The 27,113-nt window shown below is 38.5% G+C and overlaps 1 protein-coding gene across 1 annotated transcript; it reads right to left on the bottom strand.

The window, feature by feature from the left end:
* Positions 1-5,777: 5,777 nt before the first annotated feature.
* dner (delta/notch-like EGF repeat containing) lies at positions 5,778-27,063 on the bottom strand (the record flags this gene model as incomplete). The annotated part of the gene is made up of 13 exons (XM_079465944.1): positions 5,778-5,906; positions 6,654-6,900; positions 9,483-9,614; positions 9,746-9,859; positions 9,966-10,088; positions 11,451-11,681; positions 14,409-14,522; positions 17,627-17,780; positions 17,960-18,108; positions 19,356-19,519; positions 19,638-19,732; positions 19,857-20,195; positions 26,815-27,063. 13 exons carry the CDS (start codon positions 27,061-27,063, stop codon positions 5,795-5,797), a joined length of 2,223 nt encoding a protein of 740 aa, XP_079322070.1. The 3' UTR covers positions 5,778-5,794.
* Positions 27,064-27,113: the final 50 nt, after the last annotated feature.

The following is a 27,113-nucleotide window of genomic DNA, read 5'->3' on the forward strand; positions in this document are numbered from 1 at the left end:
GTAATACTGAAATTTATTACAAGGTTGGCTTTCTAACCAGCTGGTTTATGAATTGGGTGAAAGGGAGGCCAGATGAAAGGGGTATTATAGTATAGTAAAATCTGATCTCTTGAAAAGTTATGTCAGAGGTCAGACATTTACCGGTCTCTGTGGTTCTTCAAGTAGAATTTCTCACCAAAGCTGCTCAGTCAGGAGACACTTTCAAAGGTATGGAGATTATTTAAAGGCTGTTATTTTGCATGGCATGTACTCTATACTTTATGTTATACTCTTATTAATTGAATTAAATAATATCAAACAGATACACAGCAATACTGTATATGCAAGAGAGAATGCCATTATTTGTCTCATGGTTTTATTTGGCCTTATATGGTCTATTATTTAATTTTTCATTGTATTTTAAAATTACTTTTTGTTGTATTTTATTTGAATTCAATATGTATTCATTTAAATTTCAAATAAATAATTAATCATCATCAGCGGTCACTCGAAACGAGTATGACTGTCCTACCTTTTGGGTCTAATTGTGGGACTTCAGATGGCTGTAGAGGCCAATCCGCGATCCGCATACTTTGGTGCAATGTGGACAGGAGAGAGTGGAAATAACTGATACTGGTTGAGCCTTTTTAGCTTTCTCCTTGTGAAGCTGGCATTATCTCTGCGGCACGGCAGAGTTCTATTTCATGATTTGCTGCTCCATCCTTCACGGATTTCTAACAGGAACTTCTGTCCCATGCAATGTAATATGTATTTTCTTCAAAATGATCTTAATGTTGTCCTTATAACGTTTCTTTTGTCCACCAGTTGCTCAACTGCCTTCCTTCAGCTGGGTGTACAGGATCTGTTTGGGGAGACCTGTATTGGGCATGCAGATGACATGGCCTATCCATCAAAGTTGATACTGCATTATAGCAGTAATGCTGGTCATGTAGGTTTCCTCCAAGATGCTGATGTAAGTACGTCTGTCCTTACAGCTGGTCCTCAGAATCTTTCGTAAGGATCTTTGATGGCAATGTTCCATGGCTCTCAGATGCCTGGTGTAGGTGGTCCGTGACTCGGCTCCATATAGCAGGATGGGGAGGACAACAGCTCTGTAGACCAGAAGTTTTGTTTGGGCAGGTAAGTCTCGATCTGGAAAGAGTCGTCTCCTGAGCCTGCCATAGGCACAACTCAGGTGATGGTTAACGTCAGAGTCTATGTCAGCTTTTGAGTAAAGAATGCAGCCTTGTTGTTCTTAAGGCTCCTGATGGCATCTTGAACCTCTATTTTAGTCGGAGGTCCCCATGTCTTCTCGAATGGGACCATGGGGGATATGTTTGGTACTGTCAATGTTGAGGAGATCTTGGAAATACGCTTTCCATCGGGCATTAATTGATTCATTGTCCTTCAGCAATTCCTGACCGTCCTTTGAGTGCAGAGGGTGCCACGATAGCTTGGACCATAGACGGTTTTGGTAGCATTGAAAAAGCTCCTGGTATCACCAGAGTCTGCCAGTCTTTGTATTTCTAGAGCCCTTTTCTTCCACCAAGAGTTTTTAGCACCCTTACCCGTCTTTGGACATCTGCTTTGGCTCTGGAGAGACCAGCCTTTTGGCCTGGCAGGTTACATCATTGGATGCGGGATGTCTCTAAGATGCCTTAAATTAGCTTTTCTGACGAAAGAGAGTATTAGTTATGATAAGATCATGTTTAACACAATTGCTGAGAAGCATAACTCTACTAGTGTTGATGTGTTCGTTGGCTTTCTTTCCTATAGTGCCCTTCCAGAGGTGTTGATCCCTGCCAACCCTGGCATTGAAGTCTCCAAGGAGAATAATCTCATCTTCCTTGGGGATTCTCGACAGTGTCTCGTCTAAACAGGCACAGAAGGTCTTAACTTCCTCTACAGAATCTAAGGTGTGTAGGCACTCACATCTGGTCAATCTATCTAGTTGTTGGCAAGCACCAGACGGATGGTCATGAGGTGCTCACCAATAGGAAATAATGAATATATTATTATGATTCATATTAAAATTCAAATATATGAATACAATTAATATATATATATTAATAAATGAAACACTTTATTCATTATTTTATTCTTTATTTTATGTTTATGTTCTTTTATTTATGAATATTGTATTTTTATTATAATTTATAGATTTATTGATTTGTTTGTTTATATTTCTTTTTTCCAAAATCGCATAGCCATTAGGTGTAAAGTATTGGAGTAAATGTAATGAGTAACTGTACTTAAGAATCTTTGAGTATTAAAGATATTATATCAAAGATATAAAAAACTTTTACTCTACTTACTACTACTACTTAAGTATATGTACTCTTTACTCCACTATATTTGAAATGAGTAATGTCAATATGTAAATTATTATGTAAATAATTTACAGGAAATTGTAGGTACTATATCTTGTGGATTTTCCCCTTACTTACTCAAACTTGTCAACGTGGCTTCTTTATGTGAATAAGCCAAAACCAGCATGTCCGATGCAAATCAGGCTTTGAATTTTTAATTTGACATTTAACATGATTTTATTTATCCATTATATTGAAGAGATCTTTTTGAATGAGTTTGGTTTACTTACAAGCACTTGAGCTTAAATGAGACTTGGGTGTTTGTAACAGACGTATGTTATGGTGTCTTATTATGATTTAAGAAAATAAATGCGATGGCTCTCTGACTTTCTTGTTTTCACTGACATTTCTCTTAAGTGTTGAGGAATAGTGCTTCTTTGAGCCTACATTCAGGATGATTAAAATACTCAAGCACTGTTAAACTCAGATACTGTACTCTAAGACTTTTACTGAAGTTGTTTTGGAATTGGTGACTTGTCACTTGTAATGGAATAATTCACTGCAAGGTATTGGTACTGTTAAGTGTGGTTTTCAGGATCTCTTTAAACCTCTGGCCACTTACATTACACTGTAGCAGAAACAATCATCTCCATTAAGTGCCAGTTACAAAGTGCTGACGAAAGACATCCTTATAGAATAAAACAGATACAACAGGTCAAATAAACACTCAGCCATTGAGTAACCCACCCACCCCATCTCTCTCTTCTCCTTGTGGGGTGACTTCTGAGTGGCCTACGTCACCACAGTCGGCCATATTTTCAGATGTTTACTCTCAGAACATCTGGAAACCACACAAGGTCAGTGAAGGGTCCAGGACACTGTTTGAAATCCATATAAGGGCACAGGCAGCTGGGGGACATTCCATGTTCAGACAGTCAAAGACATTCCAGCTGTGGAAAACGTACCTTCAGACAGGCTTGCTGTCTGTATCTGTGCGAGTGTGTTTCTCATTTTGAGACTTGAGAAAATATTGCAACACTGAATGGTTTTACAATTGGCTTAAAAGTGTTTTTAGTTTCTGTTTGGAATGTACATCCGCAATAGGGAGAGATAAAGAAAGAGTGTGTGCATGATAAAGACTTGTGAAACTTACCATCTGTTTATTGGAAAACACATTACTGAAACATCTTGTGCTTAGTGATCTGAAGTAAAGGTGTGCACGTAGCCCTCTCATGGTAACGCTTTAGATTACAGCCTGCAATGTAGCGCATAATTAAACAGGATTTACAGCGTAACTACTTGTAACAATAATGTACCTCTAGACTACATATCAGGGGAACAATATGTAAAGTTTGGGGAATAAAGGGGTAAGTTAATATAACTTATATTTATGAGTGAACTACATGCCATATAAACATCCAAATCAAACCGCTCTTGTCTCAAAAGATCAACATTGATTTTGGACATTTTACACATTAAAACTCATCAAAATAAAATTATATTCCACATGGACCCATTAATACCACCAAGTTTATTTTATATTTCAGCCTGAAGAATATCTGAAATGACTCAGTTTAGGGAAATCGTGCCACTCAGCGGCCGTCTTTGCGATGCGCCTCCGGGCAGTTAATACGTAATTCAAACAATGGGCAATTCCAGTGAATGGGGAATACCGATATTTCTACAATCGCCGGCTAAAATCCCAATTAAACGACATATTTAAAAACAACATTTAAAAATGACATAAACTGTACCATAATGTTTGTTTCCTAATTGCGCTTAAAACATTATTTTTCATGTCGCTTTAGATACTGCGCTACCGGGCGGCCATTTTGAGCGTTGCGTTCCTCCCCATTCATTTCAATGGCAGCGACGTGTCTGGTTGTATATCTTTACTTTGGGTACATTATAACTCCAGATATACATTATATATTGTAATATTCAAATTTTGATTTATGCATTTGTAAGATGTATTTATCCATAGGATCTTAAAGTAAAAGGTTCAAGGTATACATGTTGTTTTTAGATCTTTCATCTCGGCATTGCTAGTGGCTGTTTTTATTTAAATAATGTTAGAAAAACATACAGTGAATGACCTCAGGTTTTCACTTTAACTTTTATTAGTACATCATTCCACATATAACCAAATGTGTTTTATGGTTTGTCTAACAAAGAAGCTTTCCTTTAAAACCGATAAAATTCAACTAATAAAAGAGCAAAACTGGTCTCAGATCAGCCGCAGAGAGCAGTTTCGACCTGTCTATACTAAGCAATAGGATAACCATAGGAATACAATGAGTAGAACTAGGAGTATATTGCAGATAAGAGAGATGGAATGGGAGATGGGAAGACAGTATGAACAAATGAACAGCACTCAAGCCAGACGCAGATGAAAAGAAAAAGAGAGAGAGAGAGCTGGAACCAACTGCAGGAATACCAGAAGCACACGGCAGAACTACACCGGCTTTAACCAGCCTGCAGGAGACATGGCTCATGTTCCAATACTCCTAACATGAGCTTATCCATGTCTGTATAGATACCAATGAAAAGAGTAGTTTTATTTCTTTAATAGTCTGTTTTAATCACAATAAGCCTTTCATGCTTTGTTAAACTCCAACATAGTTGATTTTAATGTGATTTTCCTGTTTTTGTCCTGAATTCTTTCGTCTCTCTGAGGTCATTTGGAGCTTGAACTAAGGAGCTTCGCAGATGTATTGAAACAGAGATGTCCGATCGGTTAATTTCCACAAAACACTATGAAATACAGATCAGAACTCCTATTTTATTACTCAGTGAAATGCCACAACCGAATATTACTTACTGTATAAAAGCACTTTTAGTGCCGCCTTGACATTAGCAGTGGTATCTTAAGACTTTTGCTACCACCAGACACAGAGGAGACCACAATGAGCAATAGTAAATCAACTGTAAACAACAACGTACAGAAGGTTACAGAGAAATGTGAAAACCATTGATCCTATCCATGCACCGGTTAAGGCAAGCTACATCATCTTATGTTTTTTTTCCTCCTGTATAAAGTTACAACATAACCATACGTAGAGAGCTATTATACACCTAATTCTACAGCTGGACTGCTGCTCTCGTATTTGTGATCTAGTTGGTTAAATCCCTCGGCGTGTAGCTTGGTATTCATCTACTCACATTCCACAAAATATTTGCGTCAGCAAACAAAACACATTTGTCTCCAGTTGAACTAACTCCATGATGCACTCTAGGTGCTTGATATGAATAAACTCTTACTGATATGAAGCACCATAAGCTAAGTGTGTTACAATGGTAAAATATATCAAAAGATTTATGTTAGGGTTCGATTTATATTTAAACTATTTTCTGGAAATGAATGCTAAATTATTGGCTCATTTCAAAGGCTGGTGTCTGTGTGTGTGATATATATATGTATATATATATATATATATATATATATATATATATGTATATATATATATATATGTGTGTGTGTGTGTGTGTGTTTAAAGTGTAATGCTTCACAAATCCTTCGTTTTAATGAGTGCGACGAGGGGCTTGTCATCTGGACTGTAGTCTTCATAGTTGATAGGTGTAGCGTCATACATCGCTGGTCTGGATTTCTTTCCAAACCTGTACCAGACACACAAACAAGGGAACAGTCTCATGATTTTCACAATTCTGATTCACATTTAAAGTTCACCCAAAATCTCTCACTGTCATATCTTCAACTTCTAAATGGATACAACACATTCGAAAACCAATGGTGTTTGCCAGCAAACTTAAAAAAGCATAATGACAGAGACTTGGAAGTGTAATTTGTACGGTCATGTGTAGTACTTTTGCAAAACTTTTATGTTACTCCGTTGGTCAAACAGCCCCTAGCTACTGTTTGTGTGTATACGTCTTAACAATTTGAAAATATTTTATTCATATATATATATAAACAAAGATATTGTGATATTTTACATATAAATTCAAATTCACCCGTGTGTATTGTTTTTTTTGTGTGTAGCTTTTCAATGTTTATCAGACATTGATATTCAATATAATGTATAGTATAAGTGTATTTTTTCCACCCATATCAGGGATTTTGCTTTTCCAGTACATTTTGTTTAATAAATACATTTTTATTTGGGTACACTAGACTTGTGAACACTGGCTGAATAACAAAACATGATCACCATACAGGGTTTAAACAGAATAAGGCTAAATAATGGCAAAATTGTGATTATTGGGTGAACTATTACTATTTTCTAACTAACAAATTAATTTAAGTCAATCTTATTTATAGATGCATGGATATAGATGTAGTCATTCATATTCAATACATTAACTTGTAGCTGTATGTATGGTGTTTTATAAAGAGGTCTGACATACCTTGCATGGCGAATGGAAGCGACAGCATTACTGAAATCGCTGTCGATGCTGCGGCAGTTGTAAAACTCCTGGTAGGCGTGACGGGACGAGCCCTGGTACTCGATCCGACTGATGCGACAGATACCGACAATGAGGATGATGAGCATCAGGACAAAGGCAACGCACAGTGCGCCGATTATTATGTAGAGAGAGTGACGAGGCATATTGGTCAATGAGTCCACAGGCTGAGCCATCTTCCACTGCAAATCTGGCAGACAGAGAGAGAGAGAACGAAAGGACTGAGAGGATGAAAAAGTGTGCTGGTTGAAGATAAGATAGAACAGAGGAAAGATTTAGCTTGTTTGTACTTAAATTGTTGCCATGATGCTAGGCTAGGCTATTCTGGGTGGTTGCCAAGAGGTTGCATATCGGTTGCTAAAATCATATGTGTTGTTTTTAGCACCTCACTGGTTGATAGGGTTTTCTGTGTGGTTGCCATGACATTGCTATGTGGTAACTATGGTCCACTGTGTAGTTATTAGCACCTTACTAGTTGAAAGGGTTTTCTGGGCGTTTGCCAGGACATTGCTATGTGGTTACTAAGGTTCTCTGTGAAGTTATTAGCATCTCACAGGTTGAAAGTGTTTTTTGAGAGGTTGCCAGGTCGTTGCTATGCGATTGCAAAGGTCCTCTGTGTAGTTATTAGCATCTTACAGGTTGATCGGGTATTCTGGGTGGTTGCCAGGACATTGTTTGTCGGTTGCTAAAATCATTGGTGTTGTTTTTAGCATCTCAGTGGTTGATGGGGTATTCTGGGTGGTTGCCAGGCCGTTGCCATACGGTTGCAAAGGTCCTCTGTGTAGTTATTAGCATCTCACAGGTTGATCGGGTATTCTGGGTGGTTGCCTGGACATTGTTTGTCGATTGCTAAAATCATCTGTGTTGTTTTTAGCATCTCAGTGGTTGATGGGGTATTATGGGTGGTTGCCAGGTCGTTGCTATTCGGTTGCAAAGATCCTCTGTATAGTTATTAGCATCTCACAGGTTGATCGGGTATTCTGAGTGGTTACCCGGTCGTTGCTATGCGGTTGCAAAGGTCCTCTGTGTAGTTTTTAGCATCTCACAGGTTGATCAGGTATTCCAGGTGGTTGCCAGGTCGTTGCTATGCGGTTGCAAAGGTCCTCTGTGTAGTTATTAGCATCTCACAGGTTGATAGTGTATTTTGGGTGGTTGCCCGGACATTGTTTGTCAGTTGCTAAAATCATCGGTGTTGTTTTTGGCATCTCAGTGGTTGATGGGGTATTCTGGGTGGTTGCCAGGTCGTTGCTTTGCGGTTGCAAAGGTCCTCTGTTTAGTTATTAGCATCTGACAGGTTGATCGGGTATTCTGGGTTGTTGCCTGGACATTGTTTGTCAGTTGCTAAAATCATCGGTGTTGTTTTTAGCATCTCAGTGGTTGATGGGGTATTCTGGGTGGTTGCTATGCGGTTGCAAAGGTCCTCTGTGTAGTTATTAGCATCTCACAGGTTGATAAGGTATTCTCTGTGGTTGTCCGGACATTTGTCATAAATTATTATCATTAATGTGCATTTGTACATCCACATACATATAGTGGTACATTTTTGACAAGCAGGTCCTAATGTTAGCGCCTTACAATTCATTGGCATAGAGAAGGTTTAATAAACAGGTAAGAGGTGGTGACTTTGTGGCGACTTTATTTATTTATACTTTGAATACTTTCTCGCCAAATCGTTTTTGGCATCAATCCGTTTCATTGGTTGTTATTTGGGGTGTTTTGTTTTCTTTCATTTGTCAAAAAATTACTATTATGATTATTATTATTTCTTTTTTTGCTAATGTGACATGCTGTTTGTAAATTGAGAGTTCACCCAATCAAGGTGATCACCTGATATCTATAAGACTCACTTTATTGTCTTGTTGATATTTGCCTGACGAAGACCTGGCGGTTGAAAAATTGCTGATTAATTATTAAAGTTGTGGAGCAGAATCCGTGTGCTGACATTTTGTTTCTCCTAATTATTATCATGTAACTGGGTGCTCTTAGTGGTTGCTAGGGCATTGCTAGATGGTTGATAGGGTGTTTTGAATGGCTGTTTAGTAAAACAATCTATAAAAAAAACTTGGTCCTTAAACAGATATGACTTATGTTATTTGGCAGCTTTATTTGGCAGAAACTAGGCTCAAAGTTGTGAGTTATCTGAGAGTGGCAGAATGACTCCACCTCTCTTCCTGTCATTGATTTCCTACCTCTCAACCGGAGGGGTTGGGGGCGTGAGAGTACACGATGAGCTACACTTAATGATAATGGCACTGCGTCACAGCTGTCTCAGTTAGTAATACAACGTCATTCCTCAGGAGACAGCACTCAGCCCCGTGCCAGCACGATGTTGTCCTTGACGCCCATGAAGGTTGTGATTGAGCAGCATAGCCTCCACAGACACGATTTGATCTATCTCCTGCATGACCATGACCTGAATTTCCCCCCACGCCCCTTTAACATTTGCTGTATTTCCACACTTTTACTGTATTTTACCAGTAACTTACTGTAGATCATACTAGTTTCCTATTAGTACTGTTTTCTATTTGAGTTAAACTTGACTTTATTCAAAAGGAAAACACTTCAAAATGTGTTTTATGAGAGAAAATATAAGAACTAGGTAAGTTTCAAACAAAATTGTAAATTAAACCTACAGTAAGTAACTGGAAAACCTGCTGCAAAACTACAGCAAAGTTTTACAGTGCACACGGACCCTTACATTTTGTATTTACTTCTTACTCCACCTCTCACAGAATAGCTCTAGGTAGATCAGAAAGGCAAAGGTGAACTTACGGATCTCACAACTGCCACCAACCCAGCCAGGTGGGCAGTGGCAGGTGTAGCCATTTGATTGGTCGATGCAGGTGCCGCCATGGTGACAGGGGTTACTCTCACATTCATTCAGGTCAACTTCACAGTTCTCACCTACATAGAAACGTAAAGGTGTGTTTAGAACACCGTGCCGGACATAACCGCTAACATTGCTATCTTCCTGATTGTTCTTTATTAAAAATAGTACATGAAACAAATAAACAAACACAAATTTTAATATGTACCCATGTATCCTGGTGGACACACACAGGACGCATTTCTCCCTCCGCTTTCACAGCGTCCACCATTCTGGCATCTGAGCTTCAGACAGGGGTCCTTGTATATCTCACAGTGCTTTCCTGAACAAATCCACACAAGTTCAGTTAACTGATATGTTTTTAATTTAGAGTGACGTTGTTCATGAATTTGAAATGAATTGCGGATGGCTGCGCGTGTGAAATGCACCTGTGAACTGAGGAGCGCAGATGCACTCGTAGGCATTTATAAGATCCCTGCATGTGGCGTAGTTCTGACAGGGAGCAGACAAACATTCATTATACTCCTCTTCACAGTACAGACCATGATAACCTATAAAACAGAAGAGAGAGAGAGAGAGAGAGAGAGAGAGAGAGAGAGAGAGAGAATATGCATGATTTCTAATTAATGTTTAGGGTTAAATACAACAAGATGTATTAGCAGCATTTTTGGAAGATTTCTAAATAAGCAGCACAAAGAAAAATATATTTCAAATTTTTCAGCATATCTCATATTGTGATGATAAACATGAATATCTGCCACCCTGCAGAGCACAACTGGGGTTGGAGAAGGAAGGATGGTTAATGACATGGTTTGCTGATTATTGTCCACCAGAGGACAGTGTTTTGTTTTAAGGGTGTTTTCCATCACAAAAAACAAGAGTCCAGTAAAACAAAATGACATGAACTGGAGTTGACCAGATATTGTTAAGGGATCGTGTTCCACAGAACACAAAAGAAGATTTTGTAAAGCATGTTGGTGACCATTCACTTCTATTGTATGGACACAAAACCAATGGAAGTCAACGGGGGCCGGTGCTGTTCAGTTTAAAAGATATTTTATGTTCTGCAGAACAAAGAAGATCATATAGGTTTTAAATGACAAGAGGGTCAAAAGGAAGACAGAATATTCATTTTTGGGTGAACTATCACTTTAATATGTGTAAATATGTGCCCGTGTATAGTGTATCTATTGTGTTGCTAAGTGGTTTTTAAAGTTTAAAGTTAAAGAGACTTCATTGAGATCTCAGTTGCGTTTTATTCATGTAACTGCAAACACATGCAAAGGAAAGCGAAATTACAATAAATAGTATAGACCACCTCGGATGACGTTTAATCATAGCGTATCTCATTCTTAATAAACTTCACAATCTGTCGTATCATTATTGTCTGTAGCACAAATGATCATCATCCTCAAGGTTACACATTAAATGTGCTGTAATACTTAGTGTTAGTTATTTTTTTCACTAAATAAGAGCAATAATAAACGTAGTATGATTGGTGTGATTATTCAAGGCCCTGAACAATGCAAGTAAATAATTAGCTGATTTGTTTTGCGAGCATCATATTGTTCTTCTTGAGTATGCTCTTTAAACTATCGTCAGAAGTGATGTTTACAGTGTAATCCCACCGGACATTATTTACAATCCCAATGGAGAACACACTGGTCCCAGTCGATAGCTCTTATCAGAGTGAGGTGATATCAGTGGATAGACTGAGCTGCCTGCACAGCTGGTGCATCCACACTGTCTGAGCACGCTATACACTGGAGGCAGTTGCCATGACAACCAGACAGACCCGGAAAGATGTATTGGGAGGATGTAAGTGTTGATAGGAGACAGAAACAGCTATGGGTGGAAAGGAAAGAGGTGACACAGGAAAACAAACACTTTAAAAGACATGGTCATGTCCTTACCTGGCACACACAGGCATCTATAGCTGGTACCAATACTGCGGCAGATGCCGTGAGCGCATGGATTGAGGGCGCAGAAGTCCACCAGCTGGGCGCAGGTGGGTCCAGTGAAACCAGCGGGACAGGTGCAGCTGAAGGCCAAACCAGTGCCCTGTGGAAAACAGCTGCCATTATTGTGACAGGGCCCAGAAGCACAGGGGTCGATTTTCTGCTCACACATTGCACCTCGATAACCTGATGGAGAGAAAGACACATAGAGATGCTATATTGTACAAAGATACTTATTCACTCCTCTGGTATTTAAAATTAGCTCTAATCTAGATCAAAACATGCCCTGGATCAGGTTGGCCGCGCAGAAAAAGTGACCATGCCGATGAACACAGATTAAAGCCTAGTTGCTTTTATACCTAAAACCCAGGGTTGGCAAACTAATCTGGCTAGCCACCTTAAACGGCTTCACGGCACAGGGCCCTGGAGACTATGTAGTGATGTAGAGATCAGATCTCTATGTGTTCCTTAAGGTCTCTTTCCATACTAGAAGCTCACTTGGTTATAATAGTTAATGACATATTTCCTACAGACACTCAAAATATTGAAATATAAATGTTGAAAACTTGTACTGGTGAAGCCTTAACGCCTAAAACCCAGGGACGGTGTAACAAAGTTCAAGAAAGGATGGAGGTGGGAAACGGCGAACATAAAACAGACTTTTAATAAAATAAACAAACAACAAAACCCCTCGCGGTCAAATGCCAGCCACACAAACATAATGACACAACATAAAGTCCATCCCATCCTGTCCTCTCTCGTCGTATCCTCCTGTCGCTCGTTCTTTTATGCTCCCGGAGCTCCTCTGTGAGAGATGCGAGACCAGTGCAACGCACAGCTGACACTCATCATCACTGGCGTCACCGGCCTCGGCCGTTCCCCCACAGCTCTCATCCCACCTTGCTCGTTGCAAACGGATAATGACTTCAAAGCGCTCCGGGGCCGGTTACCTCCAAGGACCCCCCTCCCACAATTTTTCCGTTCTTTCCCTTAGCTGCACATTCACAGTTATAGAAAGTGAAAGTTAAGATGATAACGAATATTAGATCGTTCTCAAACTGCATCAAATGCCTAAGCTACACTAAAAAATAATCTGTACAGGGTTTATAGAAGTGTAATATTAGCTACACAGTGAAAACTCAACAATAGACCAAATTAAGGCGTATAAAATTAACTGTCAAATATACACATATTTTAATGCATCAGATAAATAAAACATGTCTCACCATAAAAAGCCCCTGTGACACATACATTTAATTTAATAAGTAACATATTTAATTTAAAAATGTAACATAAAAACATGTGTTGCTATGATTTGTTGATCATTTCATATTTTGCAGGGTACCCACAGAGGCTAGGACCCATATATTAAACATAGATAAACATTTGTTTTCATTGTTGTTGGGTTCTCTGTACCCCCTCGGGCTCATGGTAGTCAAGGGCCCCTGGACACTGGCCCCATTGGCCCGGTCAGTAATCCATCCCTGCTAACACCGTGTCTACACCAGACGTGACAGGACAACCCGCTTGTTCTTAAAGGGTCTGATGCGCTGCATCCAGGGTGGACAAAATTTGAATTATAATGGGTTCTAATGCCTTTCTAATGTATTTTGTCATGTCGCGTCGCGTCCGGTGTAGACACAGTGTGGCACAGTACTGTATGTGTTTGTGTTTTGTGCAGCAAAATATTCTCCTCTCAAAATTACATGCACACCCCTGCAGATTAAATGACCCGCACAATAAATGTCAATCACACGGAATCTGTGCTGATTCACCCAACACTCTTTCCCTTACAGAAGCTCTTTTATGCATCTTCCTAATGAATCTCACACAGAGCCAACATGGATGCATTTCATTCTCAGTATCAAAGAGGGAAATAGTGTCATTACATGCACATTCTTAAAAAAAGGTGCTTCAAAAGGTTCCATAAAGAACCTTTAACATCTGAAGAATCTTTCTGTTTCACAAAAGGTTCTTTGTGGTGGACTTGCTGGGAAAACATTCTGGAACATGGCAAACAAACTTTAATGACGTAATGACCGACATCTATAAGAAACCTGCTAACATGTTTAACTGTTTAAAAGCAACATACAGGTTTGAAACAGTGAACCGATTGAGCCAGGATACTCTTTTTTTTTGTGAACTACTTTTTAGATGTAACTTCTTCCCTCTTGCCTTTTCTTGTTTGCAGCAGAGCTACTTTATCGAGGTGAACGGGTCCAAAAGATTTGATTCCGTCTGAGTGCAGTCTAGAGTCTGAATAAAGCCTGGATAGATGTGTTAGCTGGGAGACGCAGCAAAAGCTATTAAGTGCCTCACATGGCTCTTGAAATATTAAATGCTGTAGCCCGAGCTTCGCCACACTAATTAAAAAATGTGCTAATGGTGCCGCTATCGTTATTGCCTCATCTTTCCTTCTGCTTCAAACGGTGCCAGTTCACACCACAAGATTAATATTTCAGCCTACGAGTGCATTGCTGGCTCCTCCCGAAGCCAAAGTTCCTATCAAATGTTCTCGTGTTTTTCAAGGAAGTAAATGTCTCCCTGTTCTATCTGCTGACTGTTTGGAGTGTTTATCCTGGTTAGAGAGGCCGTCATCTCTGATGGTTGCTCCTGAGAGAGAAACAGAGAGAGTGGGGGCGGAGCTGTGCTGCGGCTCACGATTAATTGGAAGAGTGGAGGAGAGTTTAAAATAAGCAACTCTCTGACACACTTAGAGAGAGCACGAGGAGTGCGAGCAGAAATAGAGCTTGAATCAGGCCGACTCGAGTTCAACATGAATGCAAAAACACTTTCACGCAGGCATATAAAGAAGAACACGAAAAGGAATAAAAAACATTGTTATTGTATATTTAAACGTAATTTAATGGAAGGATGCTGTTAATAAATGTGTTTGTTTGTGTGTGTGTCTACCTTCTGCACAAAAGCAGTGAACCCCTTCTAGACTGCTGGTACAAGTGGCTCCATTCCTGCAGGGTCCAGAAGCGCAGTGATCTACCAAAGACTGACAGCGATCTCCCTCAAAACCTGAAAACACACATTATTCTATTATGCTATATACAGTATATACTATATATATATATATATATATATATATATATATATATATATATATACTGTACTATATATATTGTCGTTTACAAGCTGGTGCCGTTTTTTAAAGCATGTTTATTTTTCTGTCATGATTAACTTTCTTACACAAACCTGTCTCTTAATGTTGTTATTAGGACAATATGTTGTATGTTAAAATTAAATTAAATTATTTTCTAGGACTGTCAAACGGTGAATTACATCCAGAATAAGAGTTTGTGTTCACATAATAAATGTCTGTTTACTGGGAATATTTTATTTTTTATACATTTTGTATTTACAGTATAAACACAAACACATACATTTATACACGTTGTGAAAAAATATAAATGTATTTATTTATATTTACCAATCATTTAATTATATAAAATGTTTATAAATGTTTATATTATATATTTTTCTTGCATGTATGTGTATGTACAGTTTGTGTTTGTTTTTATCAATAATAAATATATACTGTACGCAGACATATATTATGAAAACACAAACTTTTGCTCAGGATGCGATTAATTGCGATTAATCATTTGACAGCCGATTATTCTCACTATGTAGAGAAAATATACAAACAGAAACAATCACTTCCTTTTATTGGACAACTCTCCATGGAAGGGGTGGGACTCTTTGGATTCTAAAGCGGATTTGATTGGACGAGAACTTTGATGAAAGGCTGATGTCATGGAATTTCTAGATTTTTTTTAACGCTTATATCTTCTAAATGGGATTTTTTTCAGGTTGTAGGAGCATCAGTTCATTGACGTCCTTAAGGCTAACTTATTTAAAAAAAAAAGAAAATAATTGTTTTTATTTCACTGGGGCTTTACATTTAACCAAGGCAGTCTGTGTGCTTTCCTACAAAACAGATAGTTAACATTATTTCTGTTCTTTATAATCCTTTTATAATCCAAAATGCGGCAGCTCGAGTTCTTACGCGTACAAAAAAGTATGAGCATATTAGCCCGGTTCTGTCAACCTTGCACTGGTTACCTGTAAAGCATTGCATAAACTTTAAAATCTTGCTTATTACCTATAAAGCCTTGTATGGTTTAGCTCCTCACTACTTGAGAGAACTTCTGACGTATTATAGTCCATCACGTGCACTACGCTCTCAGGTGTCAGGTCAGTTGGTAATACCTAGAATTTCAAAATCAAGTGCAGGCGGCAGATCCTTTTCCTATCTAGCGCCTAAACTTTGGATCAGTCTTCCCTGCAATGTCCGGGAGGCGGACACACTCTGTCAGTTTAAATCTAGACTAAAGACGCATCTTTTTAATCTTGCATACACTACATTATCATAATATATATATTTCAAAGATCTAGGCTGCACTAGTTAGATCAACCGGAACCAGGGACACTTACAAAAACAACTGATGCATTTGTTGCATCAAAGAGTGCAGAACAGTACTCTACTCTCAGCCAGTCTTGTCTCATTGTTCCAAGGTTACCAGAGCGGGCAGGACGCAGTCCAAGGTTACAGGAGCGGGCAGGGCGCAATCCATTCCCAGACCTGACAAATGCTGGACGAAGGACGTGGCGACTCTACAAAACTTCAGTCGCTATTAGATTATTAATGATAATTTTAAATCTAACTTTGTTTTTTATTTTGCCTTGTTGTGCAAGCACTGTCGAGCTTGTGCAGAGGCAGCAGTTTTTGCCAGAGGGGAACTGGAATCCCCTGGTTAGGCCTGGTCTCCCTTTGAGTTTCTTTTTCTCCTCCAATGGAGTTTTGGGTTCCTCGCCACCGTTTGCATACTGTTTTGCACTGTTTGCCTGGCCGGGGGGGCTGCTAGAATTTGATAGTCTTATTTAATTAACTCTGCATATAGGAATTTATTGTGTGTCTGATATTTGACCTGTGTTTTGACTTCCATAACCTTTTATGTTTTACTTATAGTCAATGTTTTCTTGTACAGCTGCTTTGTAACAATGACAATTGTAAAAAGCGCTATATAAATAAAGCTGACTTGACTTGACTCTTACAAAAATGGAGTGAACAGCAAACAATGTTCATTTGTTTGTCTGCCAATAAGCTCCTACTATATCTAAATAGATCAGCTTGTCCATAACAACATTTCACAAAATGTTTCTGTTCTGTGTGTTCTGTGTTTAAAGAACTCCAGACTGAAAACTAATCACAATCTGACCTTCTCTTCCTCTCTCCCCCTCTTTCTCTATTCATTTTAATTTACTCTCTTTCTGTGCCTCGTCTTTGCCTTTAAAGCAGCTTCAAAGCATGTAGGCTAAAGGCTCTGTGCTGTAAACCACCTTTATTTACTGCTATCCACTTATAAACAGACACGTTTAAGACAGCATGTACACATACACATGCACACACACAAACACACTGATGTTTGTCATAGGTGTATAAAAGATTTTTAATTAATTGAATATGTGTAAAATATTCATAAGATAATTTCTTTGTTAGGGAATGGTTTTGCTACATTCATGTTGTGCATCAATTAACTTGTATATGTTAATTTTATAAATATAATGAATCTCTTTAAAAGAATAAATCACATCATGAATGGGAATTGTTGAGCAACAACAATGTTCTTCAATGCTGATCTTCAATAAAATTGCGAAACGGTTATTTTTAAGGGAATGGTGCAAAAGTTAGGCTATTAGGTGACATTAACGCTAATGCTAAAAACTAATTCTGCATTACCAAAAAATACGATGTGGAGATCAAAACATAATTTTGCAAATATGCAATCTATAATTTTTGCCTCTATATTTGTTTGAAACAAAAAATTGCATATTACTTTACGTAAATATTTTGACATGTATTGACGACATGAAATGTTCTAATAATTGATTTATGTTTTAATTAAACAAACAAGCGATAGATCGTCGCTTTTTATAGCCCGATCTATGTAGAATTGTATTTCTATTTTCTTAATCCTATATTCCGATGAAAACAAAGGTTTTATAAATAATGTTCATCTTGCAATACATACAGAACAGAAATAACATCATCAAACAATATGTAATGTCAAATAATGACTAAACCTGTATCTGTAGTAAAGAAAAGTAATCTTACACACCTGGTTGACAGTTACAGGTGTAGTTTTGTCCTTCATCTCTTTGTCTGAGATCAGCACAGCTGCCGTTATTCTCACAGGGATTTACATGGCACGCGTCAAACTCCTCGCAGAAGATTCCCGAATAGCCATCCCCACACTGGCAATAAAACGTGTCCTACATTTCACATTTGCACACGGTCAAATCACAGAGAAAGCACATACACCCTCATCATTTGAAACGAATAAATAGTTTAACGTAAATTAACAGTATGCCAATTGTAATCTTGGCCTTTCAATCCTAGATAAAACAGCAAATATGAGTGCATAACGGTCATTTTTATAAGAGGTCATTACCACAGAAGACTGGGTGATGCATTTTCCTTTCCCAGAGCATTGTGGGTCGCTGAAACTGCTGCCGGGTTCCAAGCAGTTATTGGTTTTTACCATGAGGTGCAGCCTCAAAGTGACCTCTGGACCAGAGGATGACCCAACATGCAGCACACCTACACGAAGAAACTTAATTATCAACAGTAAATAATATTTTTACATTTTTGTACCAGTGTTTACATATTTGTTTGTTCTATTGAACACAAAACTAGATATTTCGAAGAATTTTATAAAGCAACCTTACAACTCTTTGAATTGTTCCTACTATGGTAGTCAATGATGTCACAGAACTGCAAGTTTATAACATTCTTCCAAATATCTTTGGTATTGGTATTGGTGAGTTGATCAGAACTAAGACATTTATACATGTTTGGAAAAACTTAAGGGGGAAGTAATTCATGACAGAATATTTTTTTTGGTGATTTCCCTTTAAAGTAACGAATTGTCGCTTTTTTAATCGACCAGTTAACCAATAAAAAATGCTACTCCAAATAAAAAATACTGCTTATGTATATCCAAGGCTAGAAATGGGGGAAACATCGGGGGTTGAATTTATTTGGGGGGGTTTGGGTTCCACTTCAAAACATAGAAGATTTCTTTAATACATGAAATAGATTCCAAACACTATGCACATTTCATAGATACATACATAAAGTATAATTTTCTGCATGTATGATTTAAACATAATCAAATGTCCCCCAACTAAAGTCTCCCCAGTAAATTCATTTCATGCACTGAATAAAAATGGTCACCTTAAGCAAAACCAATGTCATAGATGTTAGTTAGACCAATGATAGACCAAAGCCAATGATTTTTTAAAATAATAAATCGACAGTATACAAAGTACAATACCTATTTTTTCTTAAAGACACTGAATTTTGAATTCACAATTTACTACATTAAACATAAACCATACAAAGCAAATCAGTATGTTTCAATAAAATTATTAAACACCTAAACCTTAAACACAGTTTACTGTATTTCTTCCTGGTGCAGATGCTGATACTGTATTTTATAACACCTAAATCAACTGCTTCCTCTCATAAATAAACACAGACAGAGAACAGTCACGTACATGTTCACAAAATCACACGGCACCGCCTCAAGGGCGGACCATCATGCGACTGATGCATAGGATAAAGATGTTTGGCTCACTAAACCAGACAGGGTCTTATGAAAGACTCGCATCACTTACAACAATGCGCCTAGACGCACATTCAGAATGCCACACAAACAAAATTTTAAAACAGACTTGCACAAAGATCGTTTAAAGGTAAAGCCAAGATTTACATGCGCTGCTACTACGTCATGGATCCAAATGCGGCTGACGCGCTGCAACATGTGCGAGAACAGATGCACTTACTGATGAAGTAGTTGTGCCCGAATGGCAGAGACTGGTCTGGTAGAACCAATCCATCCGAGCTCTGTTGAAACCACATAATTGTGCCATCTGCAACAGAGCACTGATCATAACCAGCTTCACCTATACGCCACAACACGGCAGAGCTGCTCACGTTCCCAACCAACCTACAGAGAGAAAGACTTTCTTAAAAGCCCTCGAAACAGCACATTTTATTAAACGACAGAATAGCTGCTTTCATTTTCTCACGCTCCAAAATACAATCACAGTTGCACAGTTTCTTACTTCACAGCGGTTTCCTCGGCAACCTCCATGGAAACGGTCATCATGCCGGCAGACTCTCCTCCGGCGGTACTCACACACTCAGCTTCATCCGTGATCTACAACACACACAGATGAGGTATTCAGAGTCATTACTGATGTAGATAACTACTGCTCTACACGCTTAAAAGGGTGCATGCTTCGCTTTAATTCGTTTACACATGCAAACGCACACCTGCTCACCTGTTGATCCTCCCACAATATCTCCACCACCTTTTGACCTGGCTTGGCCTGCCACGGTTCCAGGGTGGGCGGAGCCTGAGTAGTGGTGGGGACTGTGGTTGGCTGAAAGACTTGAGTGGTGGTCGCAGGAGTGGCGGGAGTGGCGGGCGTGGCGTGTTCCGGCACCAGGCTCTCGGCGAGGTCCCAGGTGGACTCGGACATGTCAAAGGTCAAGGTCGGCAGGTCACAACGGACGCCGCCGTAACCTTCGGTGCACTCGCATACGAACCCATTCCCCTCGCCATCCTGGTTACAGTTGCCATGGAGACAGGGGCTGCTGGCACAGGGATCTGCAAAAAACTGCGACCAACAAAACAACGACGAGATGTGAGAATTGCATAACAATAAACCTTTTGCTCCTGTCACGCTGGATAAGAGGAGGCAGCAATAAGAGCAGGAAAGAATACAGCCATTATTTCAAGTAAATATGAAAGAACAAAATTGATTTGGAAAATGGATCCGCATAGAAAAATACAATAAAATGACTGGGTGTTACGGAGGAGAGCTGTGGATAAAAGGCACAATAAAAGATATAGAGCTCAGTGAATCAGTCTGTTTTTCCCAAGTTGTAATTAAACAGAATGATGCATTTCCTATTTAAAGCTATACTGAATAATTGATGTAAATAAAGAAGAATATATCCTAAATCCTAGTCATGAGTAATGTAAAGCAATGCTGAATACAGTGGATTACAATCAGATGAGTTTCAAGAGGTAACTGATCCTTTGTAAAGCTCAGAGCTCAGATGGGCTTTAATGAACACTGTTTTCATGAAAATGTGCTTGCAAGATGATAAAAAAAACATATTCTTATTGCTTATGTACACTGTGTATCACTCATGTATACTTATGGGTGTATCATTTTCACCGGGTGTTTTTCTTGAAATGAAATTGTAAAATGATGCAGCAATCTGCTTATAAACTAAAGAAATCGTAAAGCCAGAATCAGTTACAGTTGTCAACTGAAAATAGAAGTCTAATTTGAGGCAATTGTTATAACATTGGTGTATTTGAATACAATTACAGTATTTGTTTCTGGGCAATTCCAGCACTATGGATGTGACATTTACAGTAAAAACTAGAAATATAAATACTCAGAGAATTGATTTATTATGTGTGTTTCATCATTTTCTCCTGTATGACTTTGTTTCTTCTACAGAACACAAAAGAAGATACTATGAAGAATGTTGGTAACCCAACAACATTGGCCCCCTGTTGACTTCCATTGTATGGACACAAAACCACTGATGCATTTTTCAAAATATCTTCATTTGTGTTTCACAGAAGAATCCTGTTTCATTTTAGCCAAAAGTGTTTTTACTGCTGTTATAGAAAGGTTTTCATGGTATAGGGCTTCATGGTTTCACCTGAATGTTGGGACCTTTAATGTATTTAAACACTGTACAATGTACAAAAGATCATGGAGGACTTGCATAAACGATCATTGGAAAAAATCGAACAACAACTGTGTCAGGTTGAAACAGTTGCTATTATTTGGAAATGTTTTGGAGGCGGCGCTAAGTAGAGATTCAATTACATTTCTCAATCTTCAGTGACCTGGAGATCACAGCACGTATTGTGAGATCGACTTGACATAAATCCATTTTAAAAGAGCCTAAACCCCTAAAAGATGTGCTTATGCTCCTGCATGTTTGTGTTTCAGAAAGAAACCACAAGGAACAAAACGTTCCTGTTATACGCCAGCAGCCAGCTTGCAAACCCACTGTCATCTGCCTATTAATAGAAAAAGTGTGTTAGTTGTGCCTGTACTCTATGTGTGTGTGAAAAGGATACATCACTACCAACTGCTGTATTAATATTATGAAATTATGATCAAAATAAAATATTTTATTTGTTCTTTCAGACAGTGTACACACGCAAATAGCATCACGGAGGAGGTACAGTATGTAAAGGAAGTCTATGATTGGATCACAGCCATTAAGCATCAAGGGAAGCCCAGAATGAATACTTACCAGCCTGCAGATGTAAGACGCATTACAGTTTATAGTATACAAGTTCACAGATACATTGGGAGGGAGATTGCATCAGAAAAACTCATTGTTGTACAGCAGCAAGCGTAGCCTTTTGTGAATATTGTAATGATAGTGTCCAACTCCACAACCCCGTCCCTGCTTACTGTTAATCCTGATATGAATCTGCATATTATCACTTCTAAAGTAAGGTATTCGCTGTCATTAAACATTAATTCTAATTATCGTTTGCCTGCAGACGCTCTGGTGGGTCTCGGCAGTTTTGCCACATCGGATTTACTAACTCTGCTTTTATAAACTGTAACTGTGTTTTTTTGCCGTTTGTAAAATTAAATATACACAACATGTGCTGTAATGTACTGTTTTAGTGTGTATTTAGGTGAACACTTGTGCAGTGTCCGCCTGTCAACAGATTAAATCGGATTTGAAGCTTGTCATATAAACATGCACATCAAACACCTTTCATTTAAACACTACATTCAGATTTCACAATCTGAACAAATTCAATCCGATATGTCTATGTAAATGTACCTACAGTAGGTGTGTCTCATGTAAAATTTCTTCATATTTACATAGACATGGTAAAATTGGGCACACACATTACGGGGCGGTTTCCCGGACAGGGCTTCAGTCCACTCCCAGACTAAATTAAATGTAAGAGGCGACTTAATCAAAAACAACTTACACTGACACATCTTGAAATATATCAGTGTGATTGTTTTGTCTCAAGATGCACACAGTAATGTTTTTATAAAGTTTTTTTTTACTTAAATATCCTAATTTAGCTAAAGTCTAATCCTGTTTTAAACTAATCCCTGTCCGTTATATTGGGGCAGGATCTGGTTACACACCTGCCTGCATCCTACAATATTGTGCTTTGATGCACGTATAGTCAAAACCAATTAGTTTGATGCATGTACAAGAGACAAAATATATCTTATGCTGAATTTCTTCATAATAACATAGACATGCTAAAATTTCAAGGGAACACACTACATGCAGGACTGGTTCATATTTCAAAGGGGGGAATATTTGTGCAGGATCTATTTTGCCGACCTGCATGCATTCGATTGCCTCTCAAACTCGAAATCTTATGCTTTGATGCACATATCGTCAAATATTATTAGTTTGATGCATGCACACAAACGACACTATAAGTCTGATGTTCAGGCCCGGATAAAGAATTCAGGGGCCCTTGGGCTAAACCGCCCCCCCCCCATGCACGGTCACACAATACATTTTTTAAATAGCCTACAGGGTAGTACGTGTAGGATCACCTCTACTGTACATATACAGGATTACATTGCCAGGTTACAAACTATGATCACAACCTGAAATACAATATCAACACCTGTACACATTCTCCATCATACACGATTTACAACACAACAATGCTTTTCTGGACCAGCAACAACAATATCAAGACATCTCCCTGCATACTGTAACTCACCTATTAATTTAGATCTATCAGATTCTTCCATAATTCACACACAAACACGACGGATTAACAAAACTGTTTTAAAGAGAAAATATAAAACTTTATTAAGATAAATTATAGGACGTTCTTAAGAATATTCTTAAGTGTAATTCTCAAATATTTACTTATAAACATATACATTTTTCTCAGAATTAAAGGGCAGACTTTGTCAATTATTATACTATAAGAGTAATTTGTCGATTCGATCAACTTTTTTTGTGTAACAAGCACCTCGCGACTCACGTTCTTATGTAAGCGTGTAATGTGTTAAACGGCATTTACAAATATTATAGGTATATACTACTTTAACCTATATGTTACAAGTCTGTGTAATTTAACATTTTGCAATGTATGTAAAAGTGCTCTGGATTTTCTAATAATGAAAGCTAAACATCCGTAAAGAAAGGCAGTTAGACATGATCAACGTTATATCAAAATTTATTATTGGCAAAGAAACACCACCAATGTAAAAAATAAACTCTTACCTTTTGAGATTTTAAAGACGTAGAATACGTGAGGATATTCTAACTTAGCCTATATATTATATTTACAACATTAAAGCTGTTTTCCTTTATATATCTTCCGCTTCTATTGTCTGACTTAACGTGACATGTTCTAACAAATCATCACAAAAAGCGGCGATTTTGGCTGTATTCTTTCACACAGTCTCTGTCTAGGTAACCATGTGCATATTTGCGTGTGTGCGGGCCAGAGAGTCACACGGCAGAATGAATATAGAAAAAACATTATGTGAAATGTTCTCCCCCTTTCTTGGGCCCCAAGCGCACATGTGCCCCTATGCCGGTGCCCATAATGCCCATTGGAAAATCTGGCCCTGTACATGTTACACCTGACAGAATATTTAAATGGGGGTAATATGGTGACAGGTTCTGTGTTGCTCAACTGCCTGGATTCTACCCCTCAAATTTAAGTGCACTTAAATGCACATATAGTAAAATAAACAAGAAAGTTACAGACATGATCATTTATTCATAGGGGCACACAAATCTAATATTTCAAGGGCACACACACAGAACATGCAATATTCAATTGAAACAAAAGTGGTTGTTTAATTACATCGTCAAACTTCAAATATGAGAAAAAGTAGTGGTCTAAACAGCCCATAAGGATGTTTTTTGAAGCTAAACAAAAGTTTTTATGATTAACCATCTTGTTGCCTGAAAACCTGCTACCACTACTCGAATTACATTCACATTAGCATTATTGGCTTTCATGTTAAAACATAACTAGCATTATTGCTCTTCATTGTATTATTAGTACATTGAAAAAGTGCACATTAGGCTTAAGAGCAATAGCAGAGGCGAAACAAATGTGTTTGGCACACAAAGCAACCAATACCTTCAGAAAAAGCAAATATAGTGCATGGGATGCATGGACTTCTTTTTTGTGTTTTTTAAAGCTTAACTGCCTATAAGTACGAACAGGAACAGACTGGACATACCGCTAAGAACCTCTTGGAATGAGAGTAAAAAATCATTTTTGTACAATTGTCCTTGACATTAAGGGCTCTCTTGGTTTACTTTTCCCGTCTGCAAATTACATATCCTTTGATGTCTTCCCAAATATTCAACTTTTCCTTTTACACGCTCGATTCCCATTTTACTCATGAAATAAATCCTCAAATGAGTTGTTTTAATGAGGCCTGGTTAGATAACCGGACTCCAGCGATAGACATACTGCTCATAAATTGTGATCTATTCCATCAACTGTTAATCCAAAACAGACAATCCTATCAATATGTATCTAAATTCATGTCATTTCACACACGTATGCTTGTTATTTTTGTTCTGTAGAAAGTTTTGAAGAATTGTTTAACTGCTCTTGCTCCAAAAAGAACATTTTGGCTTTTTTGCTCGTGAAAAATGACAAAATGCATTTTGGGCGAACTATTTGTACAGCTGAAAGCTTCCAAGTAGCAATGGTCAGTCCAGCTCTTTCTTGAATATAAATGTATTCCCCACGGCTGCTTAACAAGCTGAAATCAAAGCCAAGAGACCAAAGAGAAAAACAGCTCACGGCCTGTCTTGTGATCCCATACCCACTAACCAGGTCATTCTTTATAAATATACAAACATTGATGTCTTCAGTTAATAATCAACATATCTTGCTTACAAAACCGTGCTTTCTGGTGACTCATGCACAGTCGCCCTACATCAGCTACCGCACAACACCTCAGCCTAAGGTTAAAATAGCTTCTCAAGGGTAAAATGCACCTAACTTCAGTTCATCAAAGCATTTCTCTTCACACGCACTTTCTCTAAATGTACAAAACTCAATCACATTTATTTCTGAAAATAACCTAACATCCTCACACACAAATGTTTAAGCACTATGCTTGAAGTTTGAAACATGGCTGTCTCACTTCAGGATGAATGAAGAACACCGGCCTTGCCTGAGGAAATGGAACACTGACATCACGATGACTTCAGTAGTCTTCTCGACCAATCACAGTGGATCTTATCAGCCCTGTCATCCAACCGCACGGCAGCGTCCTTTCTGTCTGCATTCAGGGGAATGTTAATGAGCTTTTTGACGTCATGGCACAGAGGATCGGACTTGAGTAAGGTTGAAGAAAGGACAAAATGCACTGATGAATGCAGCACTACATTTCCACAAAAACATCGGTTCCTTTTGGTCCCTAATTCCCTGTTCTTCAAAACAATTTAGTAGAAAAACAAAAGACACAGAACACAACCGCAAGGTGACACCTGTTGGTTTGCAAAATGGTCACCTTGTGAGATAGACGCACACACATATACAGCATTTCTGTGGATCTCAATTCAGATTAATTGGTGAGATTTAGGTCAGAGGCCGCAAATGTGTCTAGCTGTGACACAGATTTTCATTTTTAATATAACATTGGTCTACATCCAATACACAACTATAAATATTATATAAAATATGTAACATTATATCTAATTTAAAGTTGCTAATTATTAGATAACAAGCTGCAAGGTTTGCGTTCAAGCATTAATATCACTGCGACTTCAATCTTTGACTCAAGATATCAAGATCCCAAGATGTCCCAAATTTCCTCATCTATCCATACGTACCCTAAACCTGTACATTCAAACAGAATATTTTGCATTGGACCATCATAAATTCACAACGCACTACACATTAAAATTAAAAATAAATGACAAATTCACAATAGGTGTTTGCACACTTGCGTTATAAATAAACTCTTGCATTGATCGTAAAACACAATGCTGAAAAGCAGGAGATACAACACCTACAGTTACACTGATCTTTACCTCTTACACACTCACACAGCATCCTCTCCTCCTAGCTGTTGCCACGGCAACACAGCACTCTCCTTCACATCTCACCGATAGCACAAGCTCTTGCAGACCTTCTGACACACGCACGAAAACCTATTTACCCCAACACAACTCTCAGCCGCTAGAGGATTTTTAATACAAAGTACACACCTCACAGTTCTGTCCTGTAAACCCCTGGCCGCAGATGCAAGCGTAAGTCCAGAAATCCGACTGCATCTGGGTGCCGTCCTCAATCTCTCCCACCCGACTACAGATGCCACCGTTCAGACATGGTCTGCCCTCGCATGGGTCTGGCAGCGCGCTGGAGGTCTCGGTAGGGCTGGGACCTGGCATCAGCGGGGTCCCAAATCCTCCCCTCACCCTGAGGATGAGGAGGAGAGGAAGTATATAGCACTTCATGAGAGCCGTACAGATGTGTCGCCTTTTTGTTTCTCTCTGTTCTGCATATG

The sequence above is a fragment of the Barbatula barbatula genome (assembly GCF_947034865.1).
Source record: "Barbatula barbatula genome assembly, chromosome: 10".
NCBI lineage: Eukaryota > Metazoa > Chordata > Actinopteri > Cypriniformes > Nemacheilidae > Barbatula > Barbatula barbatula.